General features: G+C 40.7%; 1 protein-coding gene, 1 long non-coding RNA gene and 1 pseudogene across 2 annotated transcripts; all 3 read left to right on the forward strand.

Annotated features, from left to right (window-relative positions):
* The first annotated feature begins 953 nt into the window (after positions 1 to 953).
* LOC116199183 lies at positions 954 to 2651 on the forward strand. The gene is made up of 2 exons (XR_004155485.1): positions 954 to 1960; positions 2099 to 2651. It is a non-coding gene; the product is annotated as an uncharacterized LOC116199183 (long non-coding RNA).
* Positions 2652 to 4809: 2158 nt separating this feature from the next.
* Positions 4810 to 12405, forward strand: LOC116198647 (pleiotropic drug resistance protein 1-like). The gene is made up of 24 exons (XM_031528845.1): positions 4810 to 5195; positions 5526 to 5646; positions 5769 to 5857; positions 5996 to 6080; positions 6329 to 6488; positions 6580 to 6656; positions 6793 to 6846; positions 6950 to 7040; positions 7130 to 7431; positions 7528 to 7809; positions 7914 to 8230; positions 8321 to 8481; positions 8577 to 8680; positions 8777 to 8933; positions 9020 to 9097; positions 9193 to 9353; positions 9598 to 9930; positions 10072 to 10362; positions 10461 to 10544; positions 10642 to 10775; positions 10852 to 11079; positions 11177 to 11348; positions 11551 to 11805; positions 11922 to 12405. Exons 1-24 carry the CDS (start codon positions 4858 to 4860, stop codon positions 12177 to 12179), a joined length of 4332 nt encoding a protein of 1443 aa, XP_031384705.1. The 5' UTR covers positions 4810 to 4857; the 3' UTR covers positions 12180 to 12405.
* A 2111-nt stretch (positions 12406 to 14516) lies between these two features.
* Positions 14517 to 15241, forward strand: LOC116200358 (annotated as a pseudogene).
* The last annotated feature ends 1168 nt before the right edge of the window (positions 15242 to 16409 follow it).

The raw sequence follows: 16409 nt of genomic DNA on the forward strand, positions 1-16409 counted from the left end.
TTGTGTTGAATAGTCGATAGAATTTAATATTAAATAATTAATTGTAATAATAGATAAGAAAAAGTATAAGAAAATTTGAAGAAAAAAATAATGATTGTGTTGTTAAATTAATAATAAAGTAAAGTTAAATTAAGTTAAATTTGATTTTGTGAGCAAACATGCCTGTGTAACATGTTTCGTTTACCTTAGTTCTCTTCTTTGATTTTTTTCCTATTGGAAAAGTTCAAAATTTTCTTAAAATTTGGATCGCTATTCTCTTCTTTGTTTTGTTTACCTTAGTTCTCTTCTTCACCATATCATGATGAAAGAACACCAATTAAAGTTTTCTCACGCTTTAGATTTTATTTCATAATTTCATTGTGGAATTGCATATGATCATTCACATTATAATCTTCCTGAGCCGTAGTCAGAAGTGATACAGGTTTTGAATGACTCTTCGAATAGTTTACGACTTATAACGTCTACCTGAGATTTTATTTTTTATCTGGTAATGTGAGGTTCCTTGGGCAGGATGTATGCTCTAATGGTCATGGAAAGAAATGTAACAAATTAAGATTTGTGGGAATATATATAGGATAAATAAATGATTAAGGATATTTTTGTCAGAACCCACTTATAAATTAATGGGTGGATTAGCTAATATAGGAGTTGAGATAGCCCCACACTTTTGAATTTTGTTCTTCCGAAAATTTTATGGCATTCTCAGCCGACCAAATTATGACATAAATATTCGTCAAAAGAAAAAAAAAGTATGACATAAAACTAATCGCATATAAAGTATACGCCTAGGGTCCCATGGGCCATGGGTTCTGTCTCCAAAATTTTTAGATTAAAGATTTCATCATTTTTTTTGGGGATCTTTCTCTGTAAGGATGTCGATGATTAATCAACGTACATATTTACTAATGACAAAGTCTGATGTTACTTAGCCGAGGGGGATGGAGAAAATTAACAAGTTACAATGTTGTCATTACATATTTTTACCAAGACAAATGTTATATTATAATCCAATAGCAGATATCTTTTTTGGAAGCCAAAAATGGTAAATAATAAAGGCAGCAGTAGTGTTCAGTTGTACCCTAAAATAAATTTTCTTTTTTTGGTGAAAAATTATTTGTCTTTTTTTTTTTGTGTGAAAGGGCATTTGTTTAGCTTGTCCTTTAAGTAATGTGCAAAGGCAGTGTGGCATGCATCAAAGAGAAGATGTTCAGTACTCTGCCATTCAATTCCTTAGGAAGGATAACAACAACAGAAGGATAATACTACCCCGACAATGTTCACTGAAATTAATAATGATGATGATAAGAAAGAAAGTTCAACGAAATAAACCACTCGAACATCATTGATCTCGCCTCTCCTCCACATAGCTTCGATCGTCACAGCTTCATCGTAAGCATGCCTTGAAAGCGGGTTTCCTCACCACAATGAAATACAGCAGCACAGTAGTGACCTGTATGATGAGCATATAAGCCTGGGCGAGCCCGATTCGCAGGTTGTTCCGACCTGAGAGACATAAATATGCAGACGCAAGTCTCTCAGCTGTCTGAGTCCCATCCTTGCCGGCGGCATCACCGAGGGCCTCGAACCCATTCTCCACGGCACGAAGCTCCTGCACTATCCAGTCCCGGGTGTTAAACAGCATCTCCTGCTGAGCTGCATCGTGGAATGCAGCGGAGCAAGCCGAGGAGAAAGACTTTGGGCCAGCTCGCGACGGCCGATCTCACCATCCAGGCTACGAGGAACATCTCGATTGGGGCCACAACGTCGCGTCACCCCCGCCGGGGACGAAGACCAGGAAAAGAAAGCTGGTGATGGTGGCAAGTGAGGCGATGGTCTGCCTCACCTTGCCGAGATTCCTCACCGCGATATCCTCCCCGACTCTCAAGGAGTCCTTCCCTCATCAGTTCATCGAGCCTGGTCCAGAGTCTGTCCGCAGCTGCCATATTGATGTTCTTTTTCTGTGAGTCTTTTGAATCTCTACTCTTAACACTCCTCACTATTTCTTTCTTTCTTCCTTTGTTTTTTTTTTTTTGCTCCCTTTTCTTTCAGTTATCGATTGCCACAGTTTCATCGACTTCCTTTCTCTCTGTATATATAGAAGAAGAAGAAGAAGAAGAAGAAGAAGAGCAGAGCTAGCTAGCTGTTCCACACCACTGAGCGCAGGCTGAGGATGAGGGCTGAGGCTCTGGCTCGGTCAGAGAGAAGCAAGGCAACAGGACAGCAGCAGCAGCAGCAAATCTTTCCATAACAAGGAAAAGAGGATTCGTTTTTCTTCTCCCCTTCCCCTCTGCGAGCCCTCTCTCTCTCTCTCTCTCTCTCTCTCTCTCTCTCTCTATGTACAAGAAATGAAATGGGGCAGAGCTGCTGCAGATATTCATATATATGGTTAGAGAACCCTTTGGTCCAAAAAGCTGGAAGATGAAGAAGGCAGGGAGAGGGCTGTCTCCTGTCCTCCTCCTGTCACCTTGCGGACATCGAGAGAGAGAGAGAGAGAGAGAGAGAGAGAGAGAGAGGGCATTTCTTCTTGAAATTTTTCATGTGAACTTTGGAACTCAAGTATGTTTTAGGAATAGGAATAAACACAGACAAAGTTCCTTACCTGCAACTTTCATGAATGAATTGATGATTAATAATTAGTTTTGTTTTGTTCTGATCCAGTTCTCTCTTTTGTGACCGGTTCTCTTGGTATGCATGTAGTAGTGGTTAATGCCATGGATGAGATTTAATAAGGCTAAGACATCACCTGATTTGCGGAAAAAAGAAAAACACAACTTCGGACTGAGTGGCTTCTTGACTTCTGGTCTATATACAGTTTGTCGAATTCTAAGAAGAGAATCTAGACTTGGAGGAATTATTAATTAAGAGCTAGCAATGCGAAACCTACAATATACCAGGTGATCAAGTGGTAATCTGGAATGGTTATGGATCGCCGAATTGAAGTTGGCAAGATGCCAACTGAAATTGCGGATCAGGTAAAATACCAGAAGAGATGCAAACCGAAAATAATTATGGTCAGAGTGCTACTTAACGGCGACGGTGAGAGCGTGTAGAACTGCCGAAATAGTTTAGATGTTGAGCTCAGCTTAGCTTTCACAACAAGATGAAAAGATTTGAATTAACAAAGTAACCATCCTCGTAACTCTATATTAATTATTTTCATTACAAATATAATAACAAATTATATACGGCCTCGAATCAGGGTTTTTCTTTCTCTCGTCCGTGAAAGGCAGGAGATGGAGAGCTGCAGACTGGGGCATCCATCTCTTTCCATAGGCCTGGGCCGGGCTTCCCTGTTCAGTTGGGTTGAGGAAGTGGGGCAGGAGAGTGCTTGATCCATGTAGGGCGGGCCAGTCCAACTTACTAATTGGGCCCATAAAGGCTTTTCAATCAGGGGTTGAAAAAAAAGGCTTGGAGTGGGCCCGGTCCATGGAAGATTTTCTCTCTTTTTCTCCCAGTTGAAGAATTGGTCAATTGGTTGAGGGGCCCAACGGTCCACTCATTTATTTATGGCTTCGGGACTTTCAAAAACACCGTTGGTTAATTAATGGATCTGGAACCGCAAGGGAAGCAGATTGCAGCAGTAAGTAACGACGGAGGCCATTTGGAGCAACGAGGGAGTAAAGTGGCCTCTAACAACTAAAAATATAGAGAGAGATTGACATATTCTTTTACATATATATATATATATATATTTGACCTTATAAAGGGTAGCTGACGTTTAATCACACCTACACCTACACTACACAAGATGAATTAATCGAGTAAGATAAGACATAGGACACATTCAGGCCAGAGCACCCGACAATCATTTTTTAACCATTTTCAAAAACCAGTTAGGTATAAAGCAACAATCCAAGTGTGAAATGGGCAGCCACTAGCTAGATTATCTCCCAACGACTGATCAGATGGAGCAATTCAAGCTAAAGCGAAACCACTTGGACAAAGCAACAAATACGTACATTCGGTCCAGAATAATGTGAGCAGATTAATCCGGCTCTAAAGATTGAAGAGACAGTCGTCGTGTCTTTCATGCCCAATATGAAAACTGAGGATACTTCAACAATTCAATCAGATATCATCATCATCATCGTCTATGTACGTGCATGAGATCGACGACGATGCAAAAGAGCGAAATGGGCAGCACTAGATCCGATTGGCACCTGAGGTCAGTGATTTGGGCATGTGTCGGGGAGGGGTCAATAGTGGGCTATCATCAGGAGGCAGCGACGGGCAGTAAAATATGGTAATTGCCTGAGTGGTAGCGTGGATTTACATAGATAGTCAGTAATTTGTTTCAACCAAGTACTCATATGGTAATACGGTGGATTTGGGAAAATTATGACCAGATTACAATTACAAGCAGTTGACTGGCCATACATGGATTCCTTCATTATAAATGCCTCAAGCAGATGACTGGGCATCCATGGATTCCTTCATAATAAATGCCTCCCAAAAGAGGGAAAAAAAATGTATTGATAGGATTCCCCAAAAGTAAAAAAAATATATATATATAAAATTTCCCTGGTCTGGTCAGTAGGAAATGCCATACGGACCATAGACGATCAAGGGTATGCAGCGAGCAGAGGTCACGATAAAAGGTCGTGGTCTCGGAAGAGGTGCGGCATTACGAGCTCGATGCCAAAACTGAAACGCTCAAGAAGAAAATATAGACATAAAAGGGAAAACAATAAAATGGAAGGGAATATTAATTTGGACACATCAAATTTACAGATGGAACGGCGCAACTTTTCGCGCCTATAAAGCCTCACTCTGGTCCTCTCTCTCATTCCCTCAACAATCTCCCACAACCACACCACATTGTTCCAGTCCAGACTCTAGTCTAGGGAGGTCCTGGAAATGGATCAAGGTGGGGACATATACAAGGCGAGCAACAGCCTGCGCAGGGCCGGCAGCTCCTCGGTATGGAGGGACAACACCAGGATGGACGTGTTCTCGATGTCATCCTCAAGGACTGAGGACGACGAGGAGGCCCTCAGGTGGGCTGCCCTCGAGAAGCTCCCGACCTTCGACCGTCTCAGGAAGGGGATCCTAACGACCTCCCATGGGGTAGGGAATGTGATCGATATAAGCCACCTGGGGTTCCACGAGCGGCGCACCCTCATCGAGAGGCTCATCAATGTTGCAGTGGAGGACAATGAGAGGTTCCTGTTGAAGCTCAAGGACCGTCTCGACAGGTAAGATTGTCTTTCCTTCCGGAAATATTGTTGGAACAATCACTCTAGCCTTATATGTTTGTACAAAAATATATTTTCGGCTATAAACAAGGTCCATGGCCTAAGATTACATGCAAGGGTAGGAAAATTAGGGGCACGGGGAGCTGATGATCCGACTTCCAGTTAGTTAGTTTTTAGCTAACCGTAAGTTTACTGGTGGATTTTACGGTCAAGTCATAAGTTTTGCTCAGTTTTTTGTAAAGTTCATGCTAATGGTTGCAGGAATTAACGAGGTACTTTGGTCTAATTTCGACCCTTAATCGGTCCTTGTTGTTTTCTTTGTGTTTTCAGAGTCGGGATCAATCTTCCAACCATCGAGGTCCGATATGAGCATCTGAATGTGGAGGCGGAGGCCCATGTCGGAAGCAGAGCTTTGCCCACTTTCTTCAACTTCATCCTTAACATAGTTGAGGTATGAAAATAGATTATTTCAAGCCAGAGCACCGACATGCAGTGATCATGCCGACAAGCTTGGTGTTATGAGATGTACCGTACCTAGCTAGCTAATTCTTCTCGTTGGATGCATTGTTCCAGGGATTCTTGAATTTCCTGCACATACTTTCTAGTAAAAAGAAGCAGATAACAATCCTTCAAGATGTTAGTGGAATCATCAAACCTGGAAGGTGAAGAAGAAAATCCAATGAAAAGTTGTTATCTTGAATTCAGCTATATATATATATATATATATATATATATATATATGGTTTTGATGATTTCCTTTTTTTTTTTAATTAATATTATCTAACTCCTATAATTTGCAGAATGACCCTACTACTGGGTCCTCCTAGTTCAGGAAAGACGACTCTCTTGTTGGCTTTGGTGGGGAAGCTCGACTCTGAATTAAAGGTTTACTATTGTTTACCAAGATTCATCAAACTCGGAAACCACAGGATCTTCGCACTTTGGCAACCGACTAAGTAAAAGAACTTGGTTGTATAAGAAGTTGGCTCATCACTAGCGTCTTGTAATAAATAGAAAGCCTGGAAGTGGCTTTCAAACACGGAGAACTGCAGAAGGAAAATAAATTTGCAAAAAAGTTAAAACAGGTTTCAACTTATCATTCATTTTAAATTTGAATACTTTATGTTGCTCAGACTTCTGGAACGGTGACATACAATGGGCATGCTATGAATGAGTTTGTGCCCCAGAGATCAGCTGCATACATCAGCCAACACGACCTCCACATCGAAGAGATGACTGTCAGAGAGACTCTGGCCTTCTCGGCTCGATGTCAGGGTGTCGGGACCCGTTACGGTTTGTTTCATCCTGTCTCAGTGTTATATTTTTCTTGACGATGGTGAGGATATTCTGATTTTCTCAATTGTTGCTTCTTTGGCTGTTGCAGATATGTTGGTAGAGTTGTCTAGGAGAGAGAAGGCAGCCAATATAAAACCCGACCCTGACATCGATATTTTCATGAAGGTAATTAAGCACTCTTTTTTTTAGGGGGAATCTTGAAAGAAAAAGAGTCGAACTTATAGGATTTTATTCAGTAAGTACATCTTCCATAATCTTGGTCTCCACTGGATATTCATATTTACCATGTCCAATACCACAGGCAGCAGCAACAGAAGGCCAAGAGACCAATGTGATTACAGATTATGTACTCAAGGTAACACCCGAAAATAGGGAGTGATGTATTTCCATGCCGTGCCAACTTAAAACGAACTAAGACTATTTCTTTTTTTCTGCACCACTGCTTTGTCCTTCCACAGATTCTTGGATTGGAGGTGTGTGCAGATACTATGGTCGGGGGCGATATGCTGCGGGGTATTTCAGGTGGACAAAGAAAGCGTCTTACCACAGGTAAGAATGGACAAAAACAAGAAAACTAGTTCCCGTTACTGTTGAACTCGTGAGATACATATTGTAAACATTTGCTGGGTCCTTTGTAGGCGAAATGCTTGTGGGACCGGCAAAGGCGCTGTTTATGGATGAGATATCAACTGGGCTCGACAGCTCCACGACCTACCAGATCATCAACTCGCTCAAACATATGGTTCACATCCTCAACAGGACTGCTGTAATATCTCTGCTCCAGCCTGCTCCCGAGACGTACGATCTGTTCGATGATATTATCCTATTATCGGATGATCGGATAGTGTATCAGGGCCCAAGGGAGCTGGTCCTAGATTTCTTTGAGTCCATGGGATTCCAGTGCCCTGAGAGGAAAGGAGTAGCCGATTTTTTGCAGGAAGTAAGCTGATACACGTCCTTTTCTTGTGTTTCTTGTGATAAAGGTGGCAGAGTTATTATGCCAAGATTCCGATATGCTCTGCATTTTTTAAAATAGGTGACATCCAGGAAGGATCAACAGCAGTATTGGGCCCGAAAGGACAAGCCTTACCATTTCATTACAGTTCAGGAATTTGTTGAGGCATTCCAGTCGTTCCATGTGGGAAGAAAGCTCCGGGATGAGCTGTCAGTTCCATACGACCGGAGCAAGAACCACCATGCTGCTCTGGCGACCCGAAGATACGGCGTCGGGAAGAAAGAACTCCTGAAGGCAAACATTTCAAGAGAGTACTTGCTGATGAAGAGGAACTCATTTGTTTACATCTTCAACCTCATCCAAGTAAGAAGCAACCCAAAGATCTCATTTATATTTCCATCCCAAAGCTGGTGGATGAGAACATGATATATTAACAATTAATTTGACTTTGTCTTGCTGCTTCTTAGCTTGCGATTATGGCATTTATTGGGATGACTGTTTTCCTGAAGACCAATATGCACCGAAACACTATACTCGATGGAGGGGTTTACACTGGAGCTCTGTTCTTATCGGTCACAGTGATCATGTTCAATGGCATGTCCGAGCTCTCAATGACGCTTGCAAAACTACACGTCTTCTACAAGCAAAGGGATCTACTCTTTTTCCCTGCATGGTCTTATGCTCTTCCAACGTGGATCCTGAAGATCCCCATCGCATTCATGGAAGTGAGTGTCTGGGTTTTCATTACTTACTACGTGATTGGGTTCGATCCCGATGTTGGAAGGTGAGGAAGTTACAAACATAAATTTGATTATTACATCTCTATTCTCTTAAAACGGATGAAACAAAAATGCATGTCTTAATCAATTTGCAGGTTGTTCAAGCAGTATCTTCTACTAATACTTGTCAATCAGATGGCTTCAGCGCTGTTGCGATTTGTTGCAGCAATGGGAAGGAACGTCACTGTTGCCAACACATTTTCTACCTTTGCTTTGATCACTCTCTTTACTCTAGGTGGAGTGGTCCTCTCCCGAGGTACTGGCCCCAAGCTTTACAGTTTCGATTCCATGAAGCCGAACTTCTTTCTAGGATTCATGCCTTAACTTTTCCTCCCTCTATCGAAACACTAGAGCAAATGAAGAGATGGTGGATGTGGGGCTACTGGTTATCGCCCATGATGTATGGGCAAAACGCGATTGTTGTGAACGAGTTCTTGGGGAAGAGTTGGAGCCATGTTAGTACAGCTCTTCTTTTCAGTTTTTTCGTTTTCTGGATAACAAATTATCTGACTAATCGAGTATGTGTGGTTGATATTAATTGTATGCCTTAGATACCTCCGAACTCAACCGAACCATTAGGCATCCAAGTCCTCAAAGCACGCGGCTTCTTCCCCCATGCCTACTGGTACTGGATTGGAGTTGGGGCTTTGTTCGGATTTGTGATAATTTTCAACTTCGGCTTTTCGATCGCTCTCGCTTATCTTAAACGTAAGCTATATCACCAGATTTCTCCCATTTTAGTACTATTTAGTGAAGATCTCCGGCAGTAAGATAATGCCAACAAAATTTTGCAGCATTCAGAAATTCACAGGCAGCTAAGTCTGATAATACTGAAACCGCCGGAGGAGTGACTGGCTTGTCAGCTCGAGGAGGTATGCCTAGTCACAGTTGGGGTCAGATGCGGCCTTAGCTTTCTAGCCTATTTGATGACCAATAAACTATTTCCCAATTTTCTTATAAAATACAGAAAATCGGGAAGAGAGGAGAGTGAGCAGACATTCGTCGAGCTCTTCATCTACCATGCCCACAACAGCTTCAAATGTAAACGGGAGAAGAGGAATGGTTCTCCCCTTCGAGCAGCACTGCATAACCTTCGATGAAATCAAATACTCCGTTGATATGCCTGAGGTAATCTGGATGGCCGAACTTCTGTCAAATACATCAATAGCATAGCTAAAGTATACCTTGAATCCTGGCCAAAATTGATTCCGTGAAACTATAAGTTACTTTCCCCCAGGAAAACAAATTTTGACAAAGTGGAAGGAAAACAAGTGGTTTCCATTATTCTCGAGTCACTCATGAAGAAAGTGACTTTTTTTAAAGTCACCCACCGGACTCGGAAACTTACTCTTCCAACGAATTCTTTGTGCAGGAAATGAGGGGTGAGGGTGTTATGGAGGACAAGCTGGTGCTCCTGAAAGGAGTGAGTGGTGCTTTCAGGCCAGGAGTTCTAACGGCTTTGATGGGCGTCAGTGGTGCCGGTAAGACTACCCTTTTGGACGTTTTGGCCGGTAGAAAGACTGGAGGATACATAGAGGGCAACATCAGCATTTCTGGGTATCCGAAAAAGCAGGAAACTTTCGCTCGAATTGCTGGTTACTGTGAGCAGAACGACATCCATTCCCCTCATGTGACAGTCTATGAATCACTGCTTTACTCTAGCTGGCTTCGTCTTCCATCCGACGTCAACAGCAAGACCCGGAAGGTTTGTACTTGATCCACCAATCCCGATTCAGTTTTAACTCTCTTCTTCATCTGACAGGTCTTAAACTTTTTCCACTGGGTGGCAAATGGGGAGGAAGTACTAATACTAATATTAGACTGAACCTGAAATCGGTTATTGCAGATGTTTATAGAGGAAGTAATGGAGCTTGTGGAGCTTAATCCAGTGAGAAATGCATTGGTTGGACTACCCAGTGTGGATAGTCTCTCAACAGAACAAAGGAAAAGGCTTACGATAGCTGTCGAATTAGTGGCAAACCCATCCATAATCTTCATGGATGAGCCCACCTCAGGACTTGATGCCAGAGCTGCTGCCATTGTAATGAGAACTGTCAGAAACACCGTGGACACGGGAAGAACGGTCGTCTGCACGATCCATCAGCCGAGTATCGACATCTTTGAAGCCTTTGATGAGGTAAGAAAGAAAGACATTTCTCCATTTAATTATCGCAATGAAACATTTGTATAACGAATTATTGAGTCTAGTTGGACTTGTTTTATATTGGATTGCAGCTTTTCTTAATGAAGCAAGGAGGGCAAGAAATATACGTTGGTCCATTGGGTCGTCACTGTAGCCAGCTAATAAAGTACTTCGAGGTACGAAGATGTCATCGACCTAAAACCAACAAACAGCAAAAGTCCTTTACTTCTGAGACTGGGTGAATCATTTATCGTGGTCATTTTTATGCCACAGGGAATTGAAGGGGTTAGCAAAATTAAAGACAGGTATAACCCAGCAACATGGATGCTCGAAGTTACGACCTCAGCACAAGAGATGGCTCTGGGAGTCGACTTTGCCGATTTGTATAAACAATCAGATTTGTACAGGTGAATTCTCCTGTTCGAATTTATCCTAATTATACATTTTTTCAGGCTGAAGACACGAATTTAACATATTTTTCAGGAGGAACAAGGCATTAATTAACGAACTGAGTGTGCCTGCTCCCGGTTCGAAGGACCTCTACTTCCCTACACAATATCCGCAGTCAATGTTCACACAGTTCATGGCCTGTCTGTGGAAGCAGAGCTGGTCTTACTGGAGGAACCCGCCTTACAAAGCTGTTCAGTTTCTCTTCACGACCCTCACCGCTCTTATGTTTGGGACGATGTTCTGGGACCTTGGAACCCAAAAGTAAGCTGCTACGGGCAAAATTTTCTCACACTCTCTAGTCTCGCCAACTAAGTTCCATGCTCTTATTAACGGAACTCTACCATATATTCATTGTCAGGAAGACGCCGCAAGATCTCACCAATGCGATGGGTTCAATGTACACTGCTGTTATCTTCCTTGGTGTCCTGAACTGCTATTCAGTGCAGCCTGTGGTGGCGGTTGAATGGACAGTCTTCTATAGGGAACGAGCCGCAGGAATGTACTCACCCGTGCCATATGCTCTAGCACAGGTAAAAATGAATAGAAATTCCTTGCCTCGTCCATAGGATCAATTGAATGGGCATGATAAATGGAAACTGACACCTAAATAAAAAGATATTCTGCACCTTTAAGAAAGAGGAAATTGAGCTGGAGAGTGATCAGTGAGGATTTGTCCAATCTCATATGAATTTTACATTTCGACTGATGAAATCAAACTCATCATGCTTGCAGGTTCTGATTGAAATCCCATACATCCTCGCTCAAGTAGTTACATATGTGTTGATAGTGTATGCCATGATTGGATTTGAGTGGATAGGAGCCAAGTTCTTTTGGTACCTCTTCTTCATGTACTTCACATTGCTCTACTTCACCTTCTTTGGCATGATGACCGTGGCCGTGACACCGAATCCCCATATCGCTGCCATTGTCTCCAGCTTCTTCTACGGGTGGTGGAACCTCTTCGCTGGATTCATCATCCCACGAACGGTAACTCCCCCACGAAACCACATCAGTATATTTTCTTTTTTCTTCCTGTATGTAGTTTTTCCTTTCAATAATCTTGAGATAATTTTGATTCTCGAATCTCCTTTTTTGATTATCAGAGGATCCCGATTTGGTGGAGATGGTACTATTGGACATGCCCCGTCTCTTGGTCCTTGTACGGTCTGGTCGCATCGCAGTTCAGTGATATAAAGGCCCCCCTCGACAATGGCCAAACTGTGCAGGACTATGTTAGAGATTATCTCGGATACAGGCATGTTTTTGTCGGAGTGGCTGCAGCTGTGGTTGTCGGATTTACCATTCTGTTCGCATCATCTTTCGTGATATCGACTAAGGTGTTCAATTTCCGGCAGAGATAAGAAAAAAATCTAGCTGTTAGATAGGGAATTAGTCTAGCGCTGTAATAGTTTCCGGAGTTATGCAAATATTACTTGGGAAAATAGATGAAAACATGATGAATATACTGGACAAGCAATGGCAAGCTTTGTTCATGCCCAGTCATTGAATTCGATTTCTCTAATGTCATCTTGTATCAATATATGAACTCAAATGCTCTGTGGAAGTATTAATTGACATTCAGCTCTCTCCCTCTACTTTGGTGGCATCTAGTACTATCACATGGAAACTCCGTTGTGGATTAGTATTGCTAAGTCGGGTGCTTATAGAAGCCAAAATATTCTTGCTTAGGTTTGATCTCTTCGGGCAACTCTGTCTTCGTTGTGGACTGACGTTACTAAGTCGGGTGCTCCTCTTTATTTTGTACCCTAATTCGAAGATCTTTTAAACCTCTTGTTGTAGATTGTTTGGTTTAATGCGTGGCTACAAATTTTCAAATATATATTTTTTTCTTTTTAATATTTAATAAATAAGCCGATGATCGCTCATCATCAGACTCCCACAAATTATACCAACTAGAAGAGGTTAAAAAGAAGAAGCAAACCATTGATAAGAGCCCGATCATCTATAGTTTCCGGTTCCTCGTCTCAAAGACTAAAAGCCCGATCTAAAGCCGCGCTAGCTTCTTGAATCTCCTCAACAAGCAGAGACGATCAACTCTAATGCTATGACATGGCTAAATGGTTCCTTTAATAATGCTGCTTCACATGGCTAGCTTCTGAGATGGATAATGCTCCGGCATGTCTCCGCGATTCCATTAATTAGTAATCCAGTCAGCACGTTTAAGAAATCTCTTGTTTGGAATTCATCGGTCTCGGCTGCTACAATCAATTCACTGCTAGCTCCACTCGGACAAATAATCTTTTAGTTTATCTGCTGGCTGTTCCATGCATGGATGAAAACATTCCAATGCAAGAACCCAGAAGTTCTGATCTTCTCCTGCTCGACTGTTGAGGACATTCTAAAAGATGAACACGGAACAGACTGAGCTAGCCTATGCCCTGCATACGCCTTGGACTAGGTCATAGTTTTCAATACATTGGTATGTATATGAAGTTCTATATATAGAGGTTTCAAATATGTGTTCAACATATGTTTGCCCGCGCTATGCTCCGAATTTACAAACTAATGTGTCTTCTACTTAAGCAACAAAATTTCAGGCATTTACTGAGCCCCTTATTTTATCTTCCGATATATTTCATGAGACTGCTACATAATAAAATTTTAAATAATTTATACAAATTATGGAAAATATTATGGCAAAATTTAAAACAAATTTGTCTCTTTTCGGCCAATAACCAAATGCCTTCCTACGTGCGGTTAATTTAAGGAAGGGTGTGAGAGAGAAACGAGGTAGGTAGCAGAAAATTGTGGGAGAAGTAAGATTATCTTAATTTAATGAATAGTTGCCCTCAGCTTCTATTTAATTTAATGGCTCCTGAATTTTTTAAATTATCTTATCATGAACATTAGTTAAATTTACCAAGCTTGGCAGTGGAAAATGATTTCATTTATTATATAAGGTATCAATATCCTCAATAGTGACAAAAAAAAACTTAGTCCAAAATATATAAAATTCAATTAATATATTAATCAATAATTTAAACTAAAACAATAGTTAATAAAGTTTATAGAATAACTAATGTAACTTAAAATATCACTCTATTTAGAAAATTATTTTTACATTATTATTTTAAATATCCTAATTTAGATACATTTCCATGTGCTTAAAATCATTAGTCATAGATTCTTAGCTTTTTTCACGTGATTGAATCTCTTTGAAATTAAATATAGATAAATTTATTGTTGAATATAAAATTAACCTTGTTTATCTATTATAAATATTTAATTTTGACTCCCCAGACTTGTGCAATAATAGGCCACAATTCGTTCGATGAGAACTTGCCACGTAGGATTTTAGAGTACTTCATTGACTCCTGGTTGAGTGTCTCTTCACTCACCTTTTTTTAAGATAATAACCTATATATAAATACATTAACAAAAAATGATGAAATTAATAATTGTAAAAGAAAATGAATTAATTTGGCCCCACAAACCTCGCATGAATATTTCCACTCACTGAAATTGAGAAAAACAAAAACGCCGCCGATAATATGAAAATACTTAATATAGTTTGCACAAAAACAAGTTCAATATAAAGAATCTTAGAAAGGAAATTCTGAAATATTCAAATACTATGTTTTCTATAATCTTTTAGCATGAGCAAATTTTTGATTCATTAATTCCTCCCTTCTCGGGATAAATGGAGCGAAACAATTATTCTACTTTATAATTATGCGATGGACTTATGGGATGGACTTCATGAAGAAGAAGAAACTGCTATTTATAAGAGAGCGAGCCACCACATTTGTATGCGCAATGTTTCGTCCACTATGGTCACCGGCACGATATTTCGCAGCAGGCGGGGGGAAACTGATCTTCTGCGTACAGAAAGACCCGAGATCCACAGACCCGGTCCTCCTCCTTGAGATGGCAGTCCCCTCGAATGTTCTAGCGAATGAAATGCAAGGAGGGATCCTCCATACCGTTCTCGAGTGTATCGTTAATGAACCGTAGCTGTAGTGATAACGAGGATTGCATTAATTATATGTTGTAGAGTACTAATGAACCATCTTCTTCACTATGCTTTGACCTTCCACTCTGGGTCATGTATTGCAACGGGAGGAGGGTGGGATATGCGGTGAAGAGGCGGCCTTTGGAGGCTGATGTGGCGGCCCTGTGGCTGATGAGCTTAGTGGTCATGGGCACAGGGAAGCTGGACATGCTGGAGCCAGCTGCAGGTCGGGCACACGGCGATGTGCTCATGTACCTCAGGGCAAACTTCAGTAAAGTCACTGGAGGGGCCGCCCATTCTGAGACGTTCCATTTGGTTGGTCCGCAAGGGAACATCGGGCAAGAGCTCAGTTTAGTTTTCTTGTATCGCTTTTCCCTCCGTCCAATGTTTGCAAGGGAAAAAAAAAAGGAAAAAGGATTGAGAAGCCTTACCAAGAAAAAACTTACCTGAAAAAAAGGATTGAGAACAACATATTCATGCTACTTTTAGTGAGTCTACAATCATTTCAAGTACATAAAATTACTTATATATAAGGTCCTCTAGAATGAAATAGAAAGGAATGGAATGCATTTCAAATAGTGAAATGCCGTTGTATTGAGAAAAAAATAGTGATTTTAGAGTTGAATTTGACAATATGAAGAATGTATTTAAGTAAAATAACTTATTTACCAAGATAGCATTTTATATAGACATAGTTTCAAATACAAGAAATTAAAAGAAATTATATTTTTATACAAAACTTAGTAGAAACAGTAGAATGAGCATTCCCTAAGTTTTCCTAAGCAAATAATAGATGACATGAGTGCATGGTAAAAAGCTCAAGAAAACGAAGATTACAAAATCAGAATAATCGGATCCTCCTAGACACACGACATTGGAAAGCTAAAAAAAGTGCATATTATCAAGTTGAAAGAAAAATGTCCTTTAAATGGAATGGTCCTTCTAACTCTTATGAATAACAACATATATGAAGATATGGAGTGAAAGAATTATAACCTCATTCCATTCCATTCAATTCCAAGTACATGGGACCTAAGATTATTCGACTAATCAATGAAGGCTACACTTGTGGCCCCATCTAAGGGCCTCGCTCATGGAATCGGCTCAATCTCTAATTGAGCTTCTGGAATCTCCTTAACGGGGATGATCAAATCTAACACTAGCACGACTTAAGGGTTCCCATAATAATGTAGGTTTACATGGCTTCTTGTCTAATATAAATAATGCATCAAGCCTCCAACATGACTCAGTAGTTCCTTTGGTAATGTAGCTGTTTTTTTTTTTTTGAGAGAGGTAGATGAATTTAGTACAGTGAAATAGAAATACCAAATAGTTAATAAATGGGTACAAGTAATCCCAGAATGAGTATCGAACCTGAAACCTCTTAGTTATTAGTCAAATGCATGCAGTATTGCGCTATATCTTATTTGATAGTAATCTAGCTGCTTTAATATAACTCTTTTGATGGAATCATCTGCTTCAGCTGGTACAATCGATTGACTTGCTAGCTCCACTTGCACAAATCTTTTAGTTGGTTTGCTGGCGCTGTTCCATCCGTGGATGGATGAAAATATTCAATGGCAAGAAGATTTGATCTTCTCTTGCTCATTTAGGAGAT

Source organism: Punica granatum, chromosome 3 (genome assembly GCF_007655135.1).
Source record: "Punica granatum isolate Tunisia-2019 chromosome 3, ASM765513v2, whole genome shotgun sequence".
Taxonomy (NCBI): domain Eukaryota; kingdom Viridiplantae; phylum Streptophyta; class Magnoliopsida; order Myrtales; family Lythraceae; genus Punica; species Punica granatum.